Source organism: Amblyomma mixtum, chromosome 4, assembly GCF_055824585.1.
Source record: "Amblyomma mixtum isolate Tamu chromosome 4, ASM5582458v1, whole genome shotgun sequence".
NCBI classification, from domain to species: Eukaryota; Metazoa; Arthropoda; class Arachnida; order Ixodida; family Ixodidae; genus Amblyomma; species Amblyomma mixtum.
In genome coordinates, this window is record NC_143015.1 from 115,969,997 (window position 1) to 115,985,268 (window position 15,272).

At 50.9% G+C, this 15,272-nt stretch overlaps 1 protein-coding gene across 1 annotated transcript; it reads right to left on the reverse strand.

Annotated features, from left to right (window-relative positions):
* Positions 1 to 4,272: 4,272 nt before the first annotated feature.
* Positions 4,273 to 6,369, reverse strand: LOC149348006 (uncharacterized). The gene has a single exon (XM_089541660.1). The coding sequence runs from the start codon at positions 6,367 to 6,369 to the stop codon at positions 4,273 to 4,275; it is 2,097 nt and encodes a 698-aa protein (XP_089397786.1).
* Between the last annotated feature and the right edge of the window lie 8,903 nt (positions 6,370 to 15,272).

The following is a 15,272-nucleotide window of genomic DNA, read 5'->3' on the forward strand; positions in this document are numbered from 1 at the left end:
AGCGACACCAAGTCTGACGAACAAAATATCAAATGAGCGGTTATTTGCTGCATTTAAAAGCAATCGTCACGACGCCAGGCATGTAGACCTTAAAACGCAAGGCCGAACACACCGTGCCGAAAGCCCGTCCACCGCCACCGAGAAACACTCGGGCCCCTAGCAACAACGACGCTAACGACGCCGTACGCCGTTGCTAGTGGCCCGAGTTTTCTTAGCAACAACGACAACGTTGCTAGTGGCCCGACTTTTTAAGCCTAAATTTTGACGTCACTTCCGCCACATTCTCGCCAATGCATTGGGAATACGAAGGGCCTCTCCTTAGTTTTCCTTCCTCCATGCGGGTTACGAACTCGGCTCGTCGGGTAACGGCGGCCGCTTGGTACTGCGCGCTCCTCCCGCTAGAGGCGCTAGTGACTTCATACCAGGAGCGAGAGACGGGCTACCAACTCGGCTCGTCGGGTAACGGCGGCTGCTTGGCACGGCGCGCTCCTCCCACTAGAGGCGCTAGTGACGTTATGGCGTGACGTCATACCAGGAGCGAGAGACGGGCTACCAACTCGGCTCGTCGGGTAACGGCGGCCGCTTGGCACGGTGCACCGCGCTCCTCCCGCTAGAGGCGCTAGTGACGTTATGGCGTGACGTCATACTACTGTTGCAATGGCCGAGTGGCCTAAAGCGTCAAAGGAACATACCGAGTGTATGAAGCCAGGGGCTACCAACTCGGCTCGTCGGGTAACGGCGGCCGCTTGGCACGGTGCACCGCGCTCCTCCCGCTAGAGGCGCTGGTGACGTTATGGCGTGACGTCATACCAGGAGCGAGAGACGGGCTACCAACTCGGCTCGTCGGGTAACGGCGGCCGCTTGGCACGGTGCACCGCGCTCCTCCCGCTAGAGGCGCTAGTGACGTCATGGCGTGACGTCATACCAGGAGCGAGAGACGGGCTACTAACTCGGCTCGTCGGGTAACGGCGGCCGCTTGGCACGGTGCACCGCGCTCCTCCCGCTAGAGGCGCTAGTGACGTTATGGCGTGACGTCATACCAGGAGCGAGAGACGGGCTACCAACTCGGCTCGTCGGGTAACGGCGGCCGCTTGGCACGGTGCACCGCGCTCCTCCCGCTAGAGGCGCTAGTGACGTTATGGCGTGACGTCATACCAGGAGCGAGAGACGGGCTACCAACTCGGCTCGTCGGGTAACGGCGGCCGCTTGGCACGGTGCACCGCGCTCCTCCCGCTAGAGGCGCTAGTGACTTTATAGCGTGACATCACACCAGGAGCGAGAGACGGGCTACCAACTCGGCTCGTCGATTAACGGCGGCCGCTTGGCACGGCGCGCCGCGCTCCTCTCGCTAGAGTCGCTAGTGACGTCATACCAGGAGCGAGAGACGGGCTACCAACTCGGCTCGTCGTCCTCAGGACGTCCTTCAATTATCCTCAAATGGGTCTCAACAAGTCGTTTCGTCCGGCCCCAGTACGTTTTGAGAACATCATCAAAAGGGCACCCTAGGCCTTTTGTAATGCATTTTCAGGACATTTGTCTGAATTTAGTACATGCTCAGGATGTCCTAAAAAGGGGCAACAAAAGACTAATTTAGTACATATTGAGCGCACTACATTGAAGGCCTCGCTGCAGTTCACACTCAGCATTATGAACTGTTCCTCATATTTAAGCTTCATTACATGTACAGTTACACCTAACTGCCACTGGAACAAGAACAATAACAGCTGCCACTGTAGACGGCGAATATAGTGCAACACTAGGAAGCAATAGCCAAGCTGTAAATTTCCACATGCATACGAAGTGTGCAATGCAGGAAACTGGCAGGAAGTTCTAGCATACCCAGTGCCAGAAAAGATTAGGTCTAAGTGCTGTCCTCAATAAAGTGGCTCAGATGAGTTCCAGACAGTTGAATCTGATGACAGATGAGTCTCAGACAGATGAGTTTACTGCTTGGAAAGGCAGAGAGGTCGGCCGGAAAGTTGAATATCTGGCCTTTACTCTGCGCTGGGGAAGTGGAAGAGAAGAGTGTCATGATGGGATATTGAGCAACCTCAGTAGAATGCACGTAATGCATCATTTCAGTTAGTATAGAAACGCTAGCAGGAACAACACAAAAATAATGCTGCATAAATATTTATTTGTTTACACTTGACTACAACGCTCATTTCGTGCTTCAGAGAAAATTGATTTTTCAGCTTGGTGAATCTCGGTGTCTTGACCTGAAAGAATCAATCTTGGTAAAAGCAATATACCTCGAGGCCAAAATTAGCAGCTTCTGCTTTTTGTATTTTACTGCATATGTGCAAAGCATTCCCACAATTAAAAATATATAATGCCTTTAATAACATCCTGAATTCTTGTTTAGTAAAGACAGAATTTTTTTCATGTTGGATACATGCACATAATATTTCAGTTCCTACAGTAAGCACAAATAAGTTAAAGAAGCAATTTCACCTGGAAAGATACTCCTCCCCTTTCATGCAATTTGTTAAATCAAATGATCTGGCCACAGAATAAACAGAACTTTTCATTTACAGTCTTAGTAGATGTGACAAATGTTAACCTCATTTCATTTTGTATTAACATCTTAGAGCGAGAATATATAAAGTGGCAGGGACCGCAATATTGGTGAAAAGTGGCAGACATCTCTTGCAACCAGTGCATTTCAAAAGGCTACGATACAAAGTTATCAATGCTTTCAAGATATTTCCTGTATTCTTGCGGTATACAGCAATAACATGCTATTGCTTCTGTTCCAACAGCAGTTACAGTACAACTTACTATTGCTGTGAACACGGACTTCCTTCGAATGCAGTTTGCGAAGCCTCTCTGCAGCATGACTTTCAACAGCGATGTTACTGCGGCGTGAGATGACTGTGATTTCATTGTCCAAATCTGTAGCTTCTGCCTGAATTCTGTGATGGCATCAGCATCACCTACACCGCCCTCCGTGGAAATGCCGTGCATACAGTTCAGAAGCCTGCTGTCATTGGAGTTGGGTGCAGGAAGCATGTCTCTTTGAACACCCTTCACGCCGGAAATACCTTCAGCAGCTTACCAGCCCCACGCCGACCTATCATCACTGACGGAGCATGGCGAGCAGGTGTCACGAAGTGTGAGCACGCCACCAATGGGCTCCACACTCTCTGTTACCAATTCTAGGGGAGGAGAGACAAACACCTCCACCCAGGTGCCAGATCTTAAGCAGGACCGAGTGGCTAACCGGCGATAGGTCCACGCCTGACCAGCCGCTGACCGGAGGCACGATACAGGAGTCAGGAATGAGAGTGGATAGAATTTAATTAACAAAGAGAACAACGCTTTCACCAACTCATCAACAATAGCACAGCATAGACACAGGACAGACGGAACAAACTTTAGCTTTGACACACAGTATCAAATATGACAGGCGAGAGGAAATACATATGCAAGGCACTTTTAAAGGAACGAATTTAGGGTATAGTTCGTAAATGTGGGAGTGGCGGGGGCTTAGCTGTTCGGGTGGTTGAGGTCCGGTCCGAGATAGGCGTCGGGCTGTCGATGTCGGGTCCCCGGAGTCGTTACTCGTTGCCCAGACACTTCGCGACGAGCCGACCACCTCTCGGCTGACACTTCACACACACGCGCGGTTAGCCAGCACACCGCCACATCCAAGATCTCCACCTCGACTGCTCTCCGCCACATTCCACAGTCCCCCCGTAGTGTGCCCCCTCTCTCCCTCACCATCTCCAGACAGCCCGGGGCCCGGGACCGACGAATCAGAGGCGGCTATGAAACGTAAACTATCGCGCCGAAACGTCCCGCGCCGAGCCCCGGCTGGCCCCGCAGACGCTCGAGCCGGAATTCCGCGTACAGGAGGTCACTGGCCAGACAACTGCTTTCTCGCCGTCGGAGACCAGACAGAAGTGTGTGCGTGAGGGGGGGGGGGGGGGGTCGCGCGTGGGGATGCTTAGGACGGAGTCCCCGCCGCCGGGCTCAACCACCGCTGGGGAAAATCGCAACTGGCGCGAATTCTGTTTCACCACCCCCGCGTCAAGAATGTTATTGCTGATAACATTCCACACTCCAAAAACAGAAGTCGCGCATGCTTCGCCGTATGCGACACGAGAACATTCGTCTGTAATCATAGCACAGACACACTGATATAATACTGAGAAATACAATCATAAACACACTGAGATAATACTGCGGAACACAGGCACGCACAAGTATTATGTAGACACATGGAAGAACAGACTCCATACACAAATTAAATCGAAAGCATTTTGATCGTTAGAGATCAACGTCAACTTGTTGGCGAGCGCTGGGCTCTGAAACCCGGCTGAGGTAATCAGCACCGACATTATCTTTTCCCCGTATGTTCTCGACCGTGACTGTGCTGAAGGGGGTGTCAACGAGAGGCTCCTGCTCGAAGGGAACCTTCCGCACTGTGCTGCGCGCCACGGTTTTCAGGCATATGTCGCACGATGCGACAAACCTGCCCACGTCCCCATGTAGTCCGGGCCAAAAGAAGTCTGCGAGAATGCGATCCGTTGTTTTCTTTCTATCGAGGTGCCCTGCCATCAGCCCCCCATGTGCCAACTGGAGAACCTTCTCGCGGTGCTTCTGGGGCACTACCAGCTGGGTCGTCTTCGCTCCGGTGTCCGGACTGTACTCTCGGTATAGCAGGCCGTCATGAAGACAGAATTTGAACGAACCGCCTCCCTTGCACTTTGTCCTCTTTCGCCGCTCGTCCGCCTCGAAGCAAACCAGGAGCCTGCTGTCATCTCGTTGGTCTTGCCTCATTTGGTCTGTGCTGACGTCAGGGAGAGCAGTAGGCACCCGTACCTTACGGAATACCTCTTTGGATTGTCGGGCCGCCTGCTGGCGGGTCGTGACCGCCGTCGTTGGCATGGTAACCTGGTCGGGGCCCTTGTCGCATGGATCATGATGCTTACTTGAAGGAGCCTCTGCCCTTTCCGAGTCCTCGGGGTTCCACTCAGTATCTGATGCTCCTGGACATCGTACTCCTTCAATGTTTCCCAGAACAAGGTCGAAAAGGGGCTCCTCCATGCAACCCGCTATAACTTCCCCCTTGTAGTATGGGGTGTCAATATGAATGCGGGCCTCGGGCAGTAGCCTAGCAGAGCGGTCTGCCAAGTAGACGACCCGGTGGTCGCCGGTCATTTCTTCGTCCTTCACGAAGCTGCGGTTGACGATCACCATGTTGCAACCTGTATCCCTCAGCACTCGACCCTTACTTCCACTGATCAGATCTTCTACGACCGGCCAGTCGGGAGTCCTTGCCAACGCAGTCATATTCACGACTGGGACACAATGTCCATCCTTTAATTCCAGATAGCCATCCTGGATACATGCAGACATGTTCCTGGAGCTGGGTGGCGTCTGATTCTTCTGCACTGGAGGGCCACGGTTCGCCCTGCACTGTGCCGCAATGTGCCCCGGTCGCGAACAGATGTAGCACCGTGCAAGCGCCCCCGGGCCACGCGGCTGTTCGGCCATCTTGCCTGCGACCAGACTCTCCTTCTGGGAGTCTCTTCGGCCGAAGTTGACGGTCCCTCGTGCCATCACGTACTCATCTGCTCGCTGAACCAATTCTTTGAGGTCCGTGGTCCGCTTTTCTCTAATAAACGTGACCATTGCAGGCGCACAGTTTTCTAACAACTGCTCGGCTAAAATTAGCCCCTTCACTCCCTCGTATGAGTTCTCTGCTTTCGACAGTTCTATCCATCTTCCCCAGTAGTTCCCCAGTTGAGATACAAACTGCGAGGGAGTCTCGTGGTCATTAGGCGTTTCGTTCCTAAACTTCTGACGGAATCCCTCTTCTGTCAGCCGAAATCTGAGCAGGAGCGCATGCTTGACTTTAACATAGTCATTCGAGTCACAAGCTGGCATTCGGCCAAACACATTCAGGGCCTCTCCCGTGAGGCAAGTGCTCAGCGCAGTGGCCCACTCCTCCCGTGGCCACTGCTGGGCTTCCGCCACCCTCTCAAACCGCGTCAGGTACGCGTCCAGGTCATCACCTTTTTCGTTAAATGGGGCCATCAACTTGTGTGGACGAACTCTGAGCACTCTGGTTGCCATCGTCGACGAGCTCGGTTCGCTGACCGAACTGCCGCTAATATTGGCACTGGCCCTTAATTGAAGGAGTGCCATCTCTTTCTCAGTTTCCTGGAGCTTTCGCTCAGAGCGCTCCTTCTCCCGCTCATCGCGCTCCTTCTCCCGAGCATCTCGCTCTTTCTCCCGCTGGTCTTCCAGCTTACGCCGCTCGCGTTCCGCTGCTCTCTCTTCCCTCAGGAACTCGTGAAGCTCTGCTCCCTCCAAACCCAACTCCTTACCGAGTGCGACTAAGCGTTCGGCTTCTGCCATCGTGTCTCACACCGGCAATCAAAATCAAAATGCGCTTATACGGCTGTGTCGTTGTCTCGCGGTCAGAGCCATTCGAGGTTAGCACAGGGTCCTGTCGCGGACGCCAGTTTGTCACGAAGTGTGAGCACGCCACCAATGGGCTCCACACTCTCTGTTACCAATTCTAGGGGAGGAGAGACAAACACCTCCACCCAGGTGCCAGATCTTAAGCAGGACCGAGTGGCTAACCGGCGATAGGTCCACGCCTGACCAGCCGCTGACCGGAGGCACAACACAGTAGTTAGGAATGAGAGTGGATAGAATTTAATTAACAAAGAGAACAACGCTTTCACCAACTCATCAACAATAGCACAGCATAGACACAGGACAGACGGAACAAACTTTAGCTTTGACACACAGTATCAAATATGACAGGCGAGAGGAAATACATATGCAAGGCACTTTTAAAGGAACGAATTTAGGGTATAGTTCGTAAATGTGGGAGTGGCGGGGGCTTAGCTGTTCGGGTGGTTGAGGTCCGGTCCGAGATAGGCGTCGGGCTGTCGATGTCGGGTCCCCGGAGTCGTTACTCGTTGCCCAGACACTTCGCGACGAGCCGACCACCTCTCGGCTGACACTTCACACACACGCGCGGTTAGCCAGCACACCGCCACATCCAAGATCTCCACCTCGACTGCTCTCCGCCACATTCCACAGTCCCCCCGTAGTGTGCCCCCTCTCTCCCTCACCATCTCCAGACAGCCCGGGGCCCGGGACCGACGAATCAGAGGCGGCTATGAAACGTAAACTATCGCGCCGAAACGTCCCGCGCCGAGCCCCGGCTGGCCCCGCAGACGCTCGAGCCGGAATTCCGCGTACAGGAGGTCACTGGCCAGACAACTGCTTTCTCGCCGTCGGAGACCAGACAGAAGTGTGTGCGTGAGGGGGGGGGGGGGGGGGGTCGCGCGTGGGGATGCTTAGGACGGAGTCCCCGCCGCCGGGCTCAACCACCGCTGGGGAAAATCGCAACTGGCGCGAATTCTGTTTCAGCAGGCTGCCTCGACACCACAGTGCTTGTAACTGTCCAATGACACACAAGAAGCCACTTCTACACTGTCTGTCCCAAGTTCGCTTGACAAGCGCCTGTTCTTCGCACCAGGCTCGCGCGATGTAGGGGTTCTACGCACAACGCACGTTGACGGTGCTCCAGTTGACGCGAAGTTGATGGCCTTGCTAGTAGTTCATTTCGCTCCTAGTTCAGCAGCTGAAAACAGGAGTCAACACGCAGTTTCCTATCTCGGCGGAACTGCCGATCAGAGCTTTGCCCACCCGTGTCTGGCGGTGTGACTCAAAAATGGCGCGAACCCTGTAACAAAAACAAGAAGAAAACCGCGAGTGCCGTAGAAACAAGAGCAAGCGACAAGCAGTTTTGCCTATCGTGGTGACTGCTAAGTTCGCAAGTTTTCCTTTCAAAACAAATTTAAGGCAGAACATCAAGCATCGCACCTTTGTCGGCTTCGCTGCTGAAGTATACCATGGCTTGGCTTGAAGTGACTGGACTTGACCGATTGAAAGGTGGCGGTGACACAAGGCTGGCTACCCCAAAGATGCCGATGTAAACGACAGATCCGAAGAGATTCGAAAGCAAAACAGTTTTCTAACTTATTGATAATACAAACACAATACTAGTATGCGCGACCAGCTCTCGATTACTGCAAAACAAAAACTGAAAGGAAATGATGTCGTTTCCGGAACCTCAGTGCGCTCTTCCGCTGCTCGAGCGTTCGCGAGCGAAAAGCAACGCGTCCGCCGTGCTTGCGCCTGCTACACCTGCTGACCATGTGCTGCGGCGTGTATGTGCACGCGTCGCGGCGCGGGCGGTAAATCTTCGCTGTAGCGTACAGCGCAGCCCAACTCGAGCCGTGGCGCTCTTTCTCATAAAAAGGAAAAACGGGAGGTTCAGCCGCGCGGTAGATATAAGCAAGCAAGCACAAATTTGTCAAGAATTCACCTGTGCGCTTTAGTTAGCGCAATAATTACCGCGCTTCAATTCCCGCAATAATTACGTATAGCAGTAGGAACAACCGCAATCAACAAATATGGTCTGTTTGTAACTGGGACCTCATCAGGTCCTCGAGATGACATTTCTAGGACCATTGACTAGGCAGCGTCCTCAGGACGTCCTAAAGACACATTAAGAAAGCGTGAGGACATTTGTATCTTTTGAGGACGTTCTCAGGACGTTTGGTGTTGTCTGGGTATTCTGTGGGGACTTATCGTCCTAAAGCAAAACTGTGGCTGCAGGAGGTGGTGTAGCGGAAAGCAAATTTACTTTGGAGACCTCAGGTCTTTGCTGTGCACCAACATCACACGGTACCAGGATAATTTTACATTCCACTGCCACTGAAGTATGGTTGGAATGACTTGGTTGAAATGTGCAACCCATACTTGGCAGCCGAATGCCCTTGCCTCTGTGTCAGTGAATAGGACACACATCATTGTCATGATATCACATCTTTACACCTTTGCATTATGGCACTCGCCCTCACGGATCCGACGTGCACCGTGGTTCTCTGCGACTCGCGTCAGACGTTTAGAAACTTCGCCAAAGGATGGATCTCACAGACAGCGGCCCGAGTCCTGAGGAACCGACAAGTCCAGCAGGAGGTAGAATTCCAAACCAGAATTCAATGGTTCCCGGCGCACATGGGAGAAGTATCGAGGACGTATCGCAACCGCAACGAGACGGCACACGCCAAGGCGCGCGAGATCGCGAAGCGCGCCGGCGACCGTCGTCCGTGGAATAGCACCAAAGACTGCTTGACCAGCTACAACGAAATTACCAAGGCCCTCTGCCTGGCCCGCCGAACCTTCCCTCCGCCCAGCGACAAGCTGGAAAGGGCGCACGCGGTGACCCTCAGACAACTGCAGACGCTCACGTACCCCAACCCGGAGCTATACCACAGGCTTTACCCCGGTACATACCCGACAAATATATGCAAGGTCCGCAACGCCAATACAGCCACTTTACCTCACATGCTCTGGGACTGTAACAAAAACCTTCACGGTGCTAATTCCGGAACCCTCCCGCCGCGGTTGGCCGCTGCTACCTTGCGCAGCCCCAGCCTCGGGGACCAACTCTAGGCCGTCCAGCAGGCCCGCGAGGCGACGGCGAGGCAGCGCCTCGACGTCCCCACGTGGGAGACCTAAGGCCCCGTCGGCGAAAGCTCTGCAGGACTATGAATAAAGTTGTTACCAACCAACCAAACTCATTTTTATTCCTCATGTCACAGATCCACTTTACACAGCATGAGCTTTAATTTTACCGTGAACTATAGCAGCACATCGAGTTTTTATAATGGTAACAAGTTTTGTACTGCTAACAGGATGCATACAGACCACTTTTATGTACAGTAGTGGTCAAAAGATTTGAGGTGCATTGCTTTTAACCTGCGTGTTGATCGCTCGTCCAAAGGGCGTTTAAAGGCTCGGACCAGGGTTTTTCTCGACTTGTATAAGTGTGCGGCTTTATTGGTGCCTTGAGTGCTCCACTACATGGCTTAAAAGCAAACCATGTGCTCTTCAACTCATTTGCAGCCAAATGCGGCCCTAAAAGAGCTCCAGGGTCGAATACCTCCATCGTCTCAAAATAAAGCCTTTTACCGTTGTGCTGCACACAATTGTGGGCTGCTGCAATTGAAAGCGAAGCTTCTTTCCCACCCTTACCGCAGGTTCGATAAGCACCTTCTCCTGATGCTATTTGGTTATGTCATGACTAGTTGGACTTTTCGGTTTTTATTTTTAAAAAAAATTCAGTGGACTTTCTTCAGTGTTTATTTCAGAATGCAAGTTTATTTTTTGTTTTCAGTGCATATGATTTTCGACGAATGAATTAGTGACTTTTTTTCGGTGATTTAATGGGGCAATTCTGTGTGGTCAAAAGTCACTTGGTTTCTACATCAGCATTTTTGTCTGCATGAACAATTAGTTTTCCAGTGATTAACATAAGTTACCAGTAATTTTGCTGTTTGAAGTGTGCTTGTAGAAGGAATTGCCTTCGTCAATTAAAAAGTAATGCAAGTTTAATGAATGAGCTGTCAGTGAAGAACACAAGTGGAACTTACTTCTAAGAACTAGGCTGACAAGTTTTCCTTGGGTTGTCGCGCTTGGCTGAGCGAGAGGGCGGGATGCCACGTGGTCTGCATGTTGATGGCAAAGGTGGAACTGCGGCTTAACCGTTGTGGTAGCCTGAATACAAAATTTTTCATGACAGCCATGCACGATTTCTTGTCACTGTCCTACAAGCAGCCGATAAATCTACTTGACTGATTAACTGATGAAAGCAAAGGGATGATAATGAACAAACAGTGCTTAGCTAGCAGGCGGCGAGAATGTGCTGCTTTCTAGTCTGCAGAGGAGTGTAACCAACTGGAAAAATGTCTCAAATTGCACAACTGCACGGCTTATCCAACAATGCCACCGTCTCATAATGTTTTCCTACTTAGTTCATTTTCAACTTTGAACGAGTGTAACCTGTACTCCACAACCATATAGCTATGCCTTGCATGCCAATGCCAAGAATACTGACCTTTTTCGTTTAAAACTAAATATCAAAAACTAACTTCAGCGTACTTTTATCGTTCTTCGTCGGTTGAAACCGAAAACTCTAACCATCAGCCATGAACAAAGCCGGGCTGTTTCGTTCGAACAAGAGAGTGGGGTTGAGATGACTCGGCCCAAAGCAGTATAATGGGAAGGAGCCGGAGGTCTTGCACAAATATTTCTGCGTTTCCTGCACATGAACACCAAGAGCCATACGCGCTGGTGTCTCTTTATGCCGGTGCTTTCTCTGGGTTTGAAACGCGCAATTAATTATATGCAGGCTAGCGGAATGATCCGAGCTGAGAAGTAAAGAGAGGTTGAGGAGTGCCCCCACAAGAGGGCTCAGAGCTTGTTTCAGGCTTCACAAAATGTGACGTCACGGGCTCTCTAAGTTTCCGAAATTTTTCTTCCTCCATGATACTGGTGGTGATTTCCATAAGTAGTGAGAAATTCTATGGTGATTGCTTCTTGTGACTACTTGATTAAAAGTGGATGGATAGATGGAAGTTAGGAGCGACTCCCTTGGTAACATCGGGGATAAAGTACGATTACAGTCACTGCACCTAATGGCGAATTCCACTGGTCCATTCGGAACAGCGGTTTTCTTGCCCCGTGGAGGCCAATGTGAATTCCGCTCATCGATTTAGATAGGATTAGTGTGTTCCACTGGTCACTATGGTGCAACTTGCTCTGCGGCGGAGCGCACTCGCTTGATCCTCTGAGAAGCGGGGGATTTAGCCGGAACTCTGAGGCTGCGGTACCGTCCAGACATGGGTATTCTAGGTGACTGTAGACAGTCAACATTGTGAACTGTCGAAATAATGGTGAAATGACATGGACATCGACGTAACGTTGGCCCTCATGAGGGCGTCCTTACCCTCACCTGTGGGCCTCTTCTTATCCCTCTGGCCGACTTGCCCGCTGGGCTTTACGTCTCCAGGAATTTGATATTCATGTCACATATCGCTCTAGAGGAAAGCACTCTGACGCCGACGTCCTTTCCCGTTCACTGCTCCTATGCGACTCCGCCTCTGCCTTTGTGTATGCCTGCGAAATGCTTTCCAAACAACTGAAGGATCCTTGGATTGTCTCGCTCCTCTCCTTGCTGTCTAATCCTTCACTGCATTTTTCGTACTGGTCCTTTCGCCACGAAGCCCCGCACTTTGCCGTTCGTGATGGCCCTTTATACCACCGTAACTACTTCTCCAATGGGCGGAAGTGGCTCTTGGTGATCCCTTGACACTAAGGTTACAGAGGCTAGAAGGTTTTCCAAACCTTGTAGCCTCTGTACTAAGGTGCCTTGTTGCGCATGTGCCCTCAACGCGTGCTCTGGAGCGTCAGAGGAGGGCACGCGCATCGAAGCACCCTACTCGACACATCCGTGCAGCTATCTGCGCCTCTTTCCCCACAGATCCACAATGCGGCCACTCCGGTGTACTGAAAACGTACGCTTGCCTGCGCCTGTGATACTATACTGGCGAGGCACTATAAATACCACTTCACAGTTCAGTACATTCGGCCATGTATAGCCTGCAACCCACGAGTAGTGAGGTCTTTCCACGGCACTCTTGTTTTTTTACGGACACCTTGGTCTTCACGTTACACAAAACTTTTGTAAAACTTGCTTGCTCCCATATTCTGAGCGTCCAGTAGTGGGACCAATTGATCGATGTACCAATATAATTTGGGAAGCAGCAAATGACAGCAACAACTTAAGACATTAGAACATACCGGGTGTTTTTTTTTAGAAGGTCCAAAATTAAAAAAGGTAAATTGCTTTAGAGTTTTTTTAGCACTGGGGCTATACTGGAGGCTACGGCGGGCGCCAGGCAAGAGGAAAACTGCTTTAATTAGTTCGCTGATTAACTAAATATGTTAATCAGCGCAAAAAATTTTTCACGCACGTTACGAGGTGCGAAAAAGTCACCCTGGTAGGCATCTTCACACCGTAACGCAGCGGCGGGAGCGCCTCTGACGTAGTTCACTCCGCCCTGCGCTTTGCGTCACGCGTCCCGGACTGGCGGTCTGCGCTATCGCTGCTTCGCTCCGCGGCCTCACGGAATGCCGCGCTGGAACAAAAACGCATTGACACAAAGTGCAGGGCGGAGCGAGCTACGTCCCAGGCGCTCACAGACGCTGTGTTACAGTGTGAACCTGCCTACCAGGGTGACTTTTTGTCGCTTCGTTACGCGCGCAAAACATTTTTTCATGAAAACCTTTTTTCTTGGCTGGACTGTTTGGAAGACGATCTCCAATTCTGCTAATACAACATATCCCCTAAAATAAAAATTATAAAAGTTAATTAACGTATTCAGTTAATCAGCGAACTAATTAAAGTAGTTTGCCTCTTACCTGGTGTCCGCCGTAGTCCTCAGTATAGCCCCAGGGTTAAAATAAATCTAAAGAAATTACCTTTCTTTAAAAATTTTGGACCTTCTAAAAAAAAACACCCGGTATATGTACCAGTTGTACAGCGGCAATATCAACTGAAAAGTTACTATCTTCCAAATTAACTGATTTTTCTCTCAACGAGAAGCGCTTCGTGAACGCGGGAAAATTGAGTACTGCTTTCTCCTCTGTCGGCAAAAGAGTTCCAACTGAGAGCGCCGTGAAACTCAATTAGCCTTTGAGAGTAAGCATTTCTTGCAACCGGTGAATTTAAGCAGTTGTTCGCTGCAGCTCTTGTACAACACGTTAGTAAAGGAGCTTAAGGTGGTAGCCCACATCCCTACCCTCCACCAACACACTGGAGGCTGGAGAGATGGCCATCGCCCTTGCCATCCTCACAAGGCCACCCTCATACACTACCTGTGGGAATGCCTCCAACCCTTGGCAGTTCCCACACACCCAACACATCCCCCACCACATTAATTGGAGGCTGCTTAACCAGCTGGTCAAACATAGCCAGTGGACAGAGCTCTCCGTGAGGCGCAGGGCCGTGAACTCCTGGACAAGTAGGAGCCCACCCTTGAGGACCTTTTGTTTTTAAATAAAGTTGTTCCTCATCCTCCTCACAGTCACCACAATGGTCACCGACTCTCAATTAAGTCGAAGAATTAGTCTTCCTCATTGCCCATCTCACCTATTTCCTCACCGCCTATTTCCCTCACCTCATGTGCGAGCAAGCTCATGGAGCAAATGATGCTTACCCGCCTCACCTCCTATCTTCAGAGCACCAACTTCCTCCTTCCCACTCTTACTGGCTTTTGCTGACCACTGTACAGCGAGATCATCGCCTTCAACGCACTTTCTACAGCATAAGTTCCCCAGGCACTGAACAGGTCACAGACTTTGCGTCAGTCGACATATGAAAGGTTCTCGAGTATATATTATATGACCAAATCCTCACTTCACTAGCTGAAACACAATGCAGGCAGAACATGCACAGTTACACTCCTCTTTCCTCTGCCACTACTTTACCCGTATGCGCTGCCTCGACGAACTGCCTCACCGAATCCCACTCATCCGTCGCACTGCCCAAGGTGTTGTCCTCTCCCCAACTCTAACGTAACCATAGCCTCACGCACCTGGACCCTATCCGACATTTCCAGAGCGGTCATTCTCTCTTCTGTGCCAATGATCTCTCCTTGTGGGCACCACTGGTTCAGCGGAAGGGACCGAAACCACACTCCAACACGCATCAATGGACATTGAGGACAAATTAAGTGTGGCCTTTTTCCAGAGGGTACCACCTTCTAATCCCATACAGACCCCTCTCAGCGAAAACGGAGCTTTCAAATCTAGAAAATACCAAGAAACTAAATACAGGTGTCGCCATCACTGGCCTATTTCTCAAAATGCCTCCGTTAACACCCATTATTGGGTGCCGATCCCGGAGGCTATGCTACATTGCAATTCAAAATGGTGGCGACCCGTCCTTTTTGGCAAGGGCATTGAGAGTATAAAACGATTGGCTGGAAGAGTTTTAAATCAAAATTTCTATGCTATAGATGAGTCTCTTGCTGCCGGAAAGACGTCAACATACCCTTAAAGCGCAAAAGAATAATTTGCTAACAATAAGGTTTAAAGAAAAGCTGTAGCACGTGTCTTGACCTAACACGTACTAAGCATGACATGGCTCTAGCCTGAAAAGAAAACCTCAGTAACTGTTATTTTAAGATTTTAAAGGACTCCCTAGCTTCTAAATGTATCGCACTTACTGAAACTTGACCACCTTTTAGCGCGTTGAGGCGGCGATGGATTTGTGGGCGAGAACGTTAAGCCGCCAACAAGCAGCGGCTCAAGACGGCTGTAATCTGGGCTTGTTAGTTAAGGGGAGAAAATACTTCTGCTACCACAACAGGGTAAAAACAACTCAGAGC

What these genes read in the sequence shown, in the direction of transcription:
- LOC149348006 (XM_089541660.1), bottom strand. Translation starts at nt 6,369, where the DNA reads ATGGCAGAAGCCGAACGCTTAGTCGCACTCGGTAAGGAGTTGGGTTTG.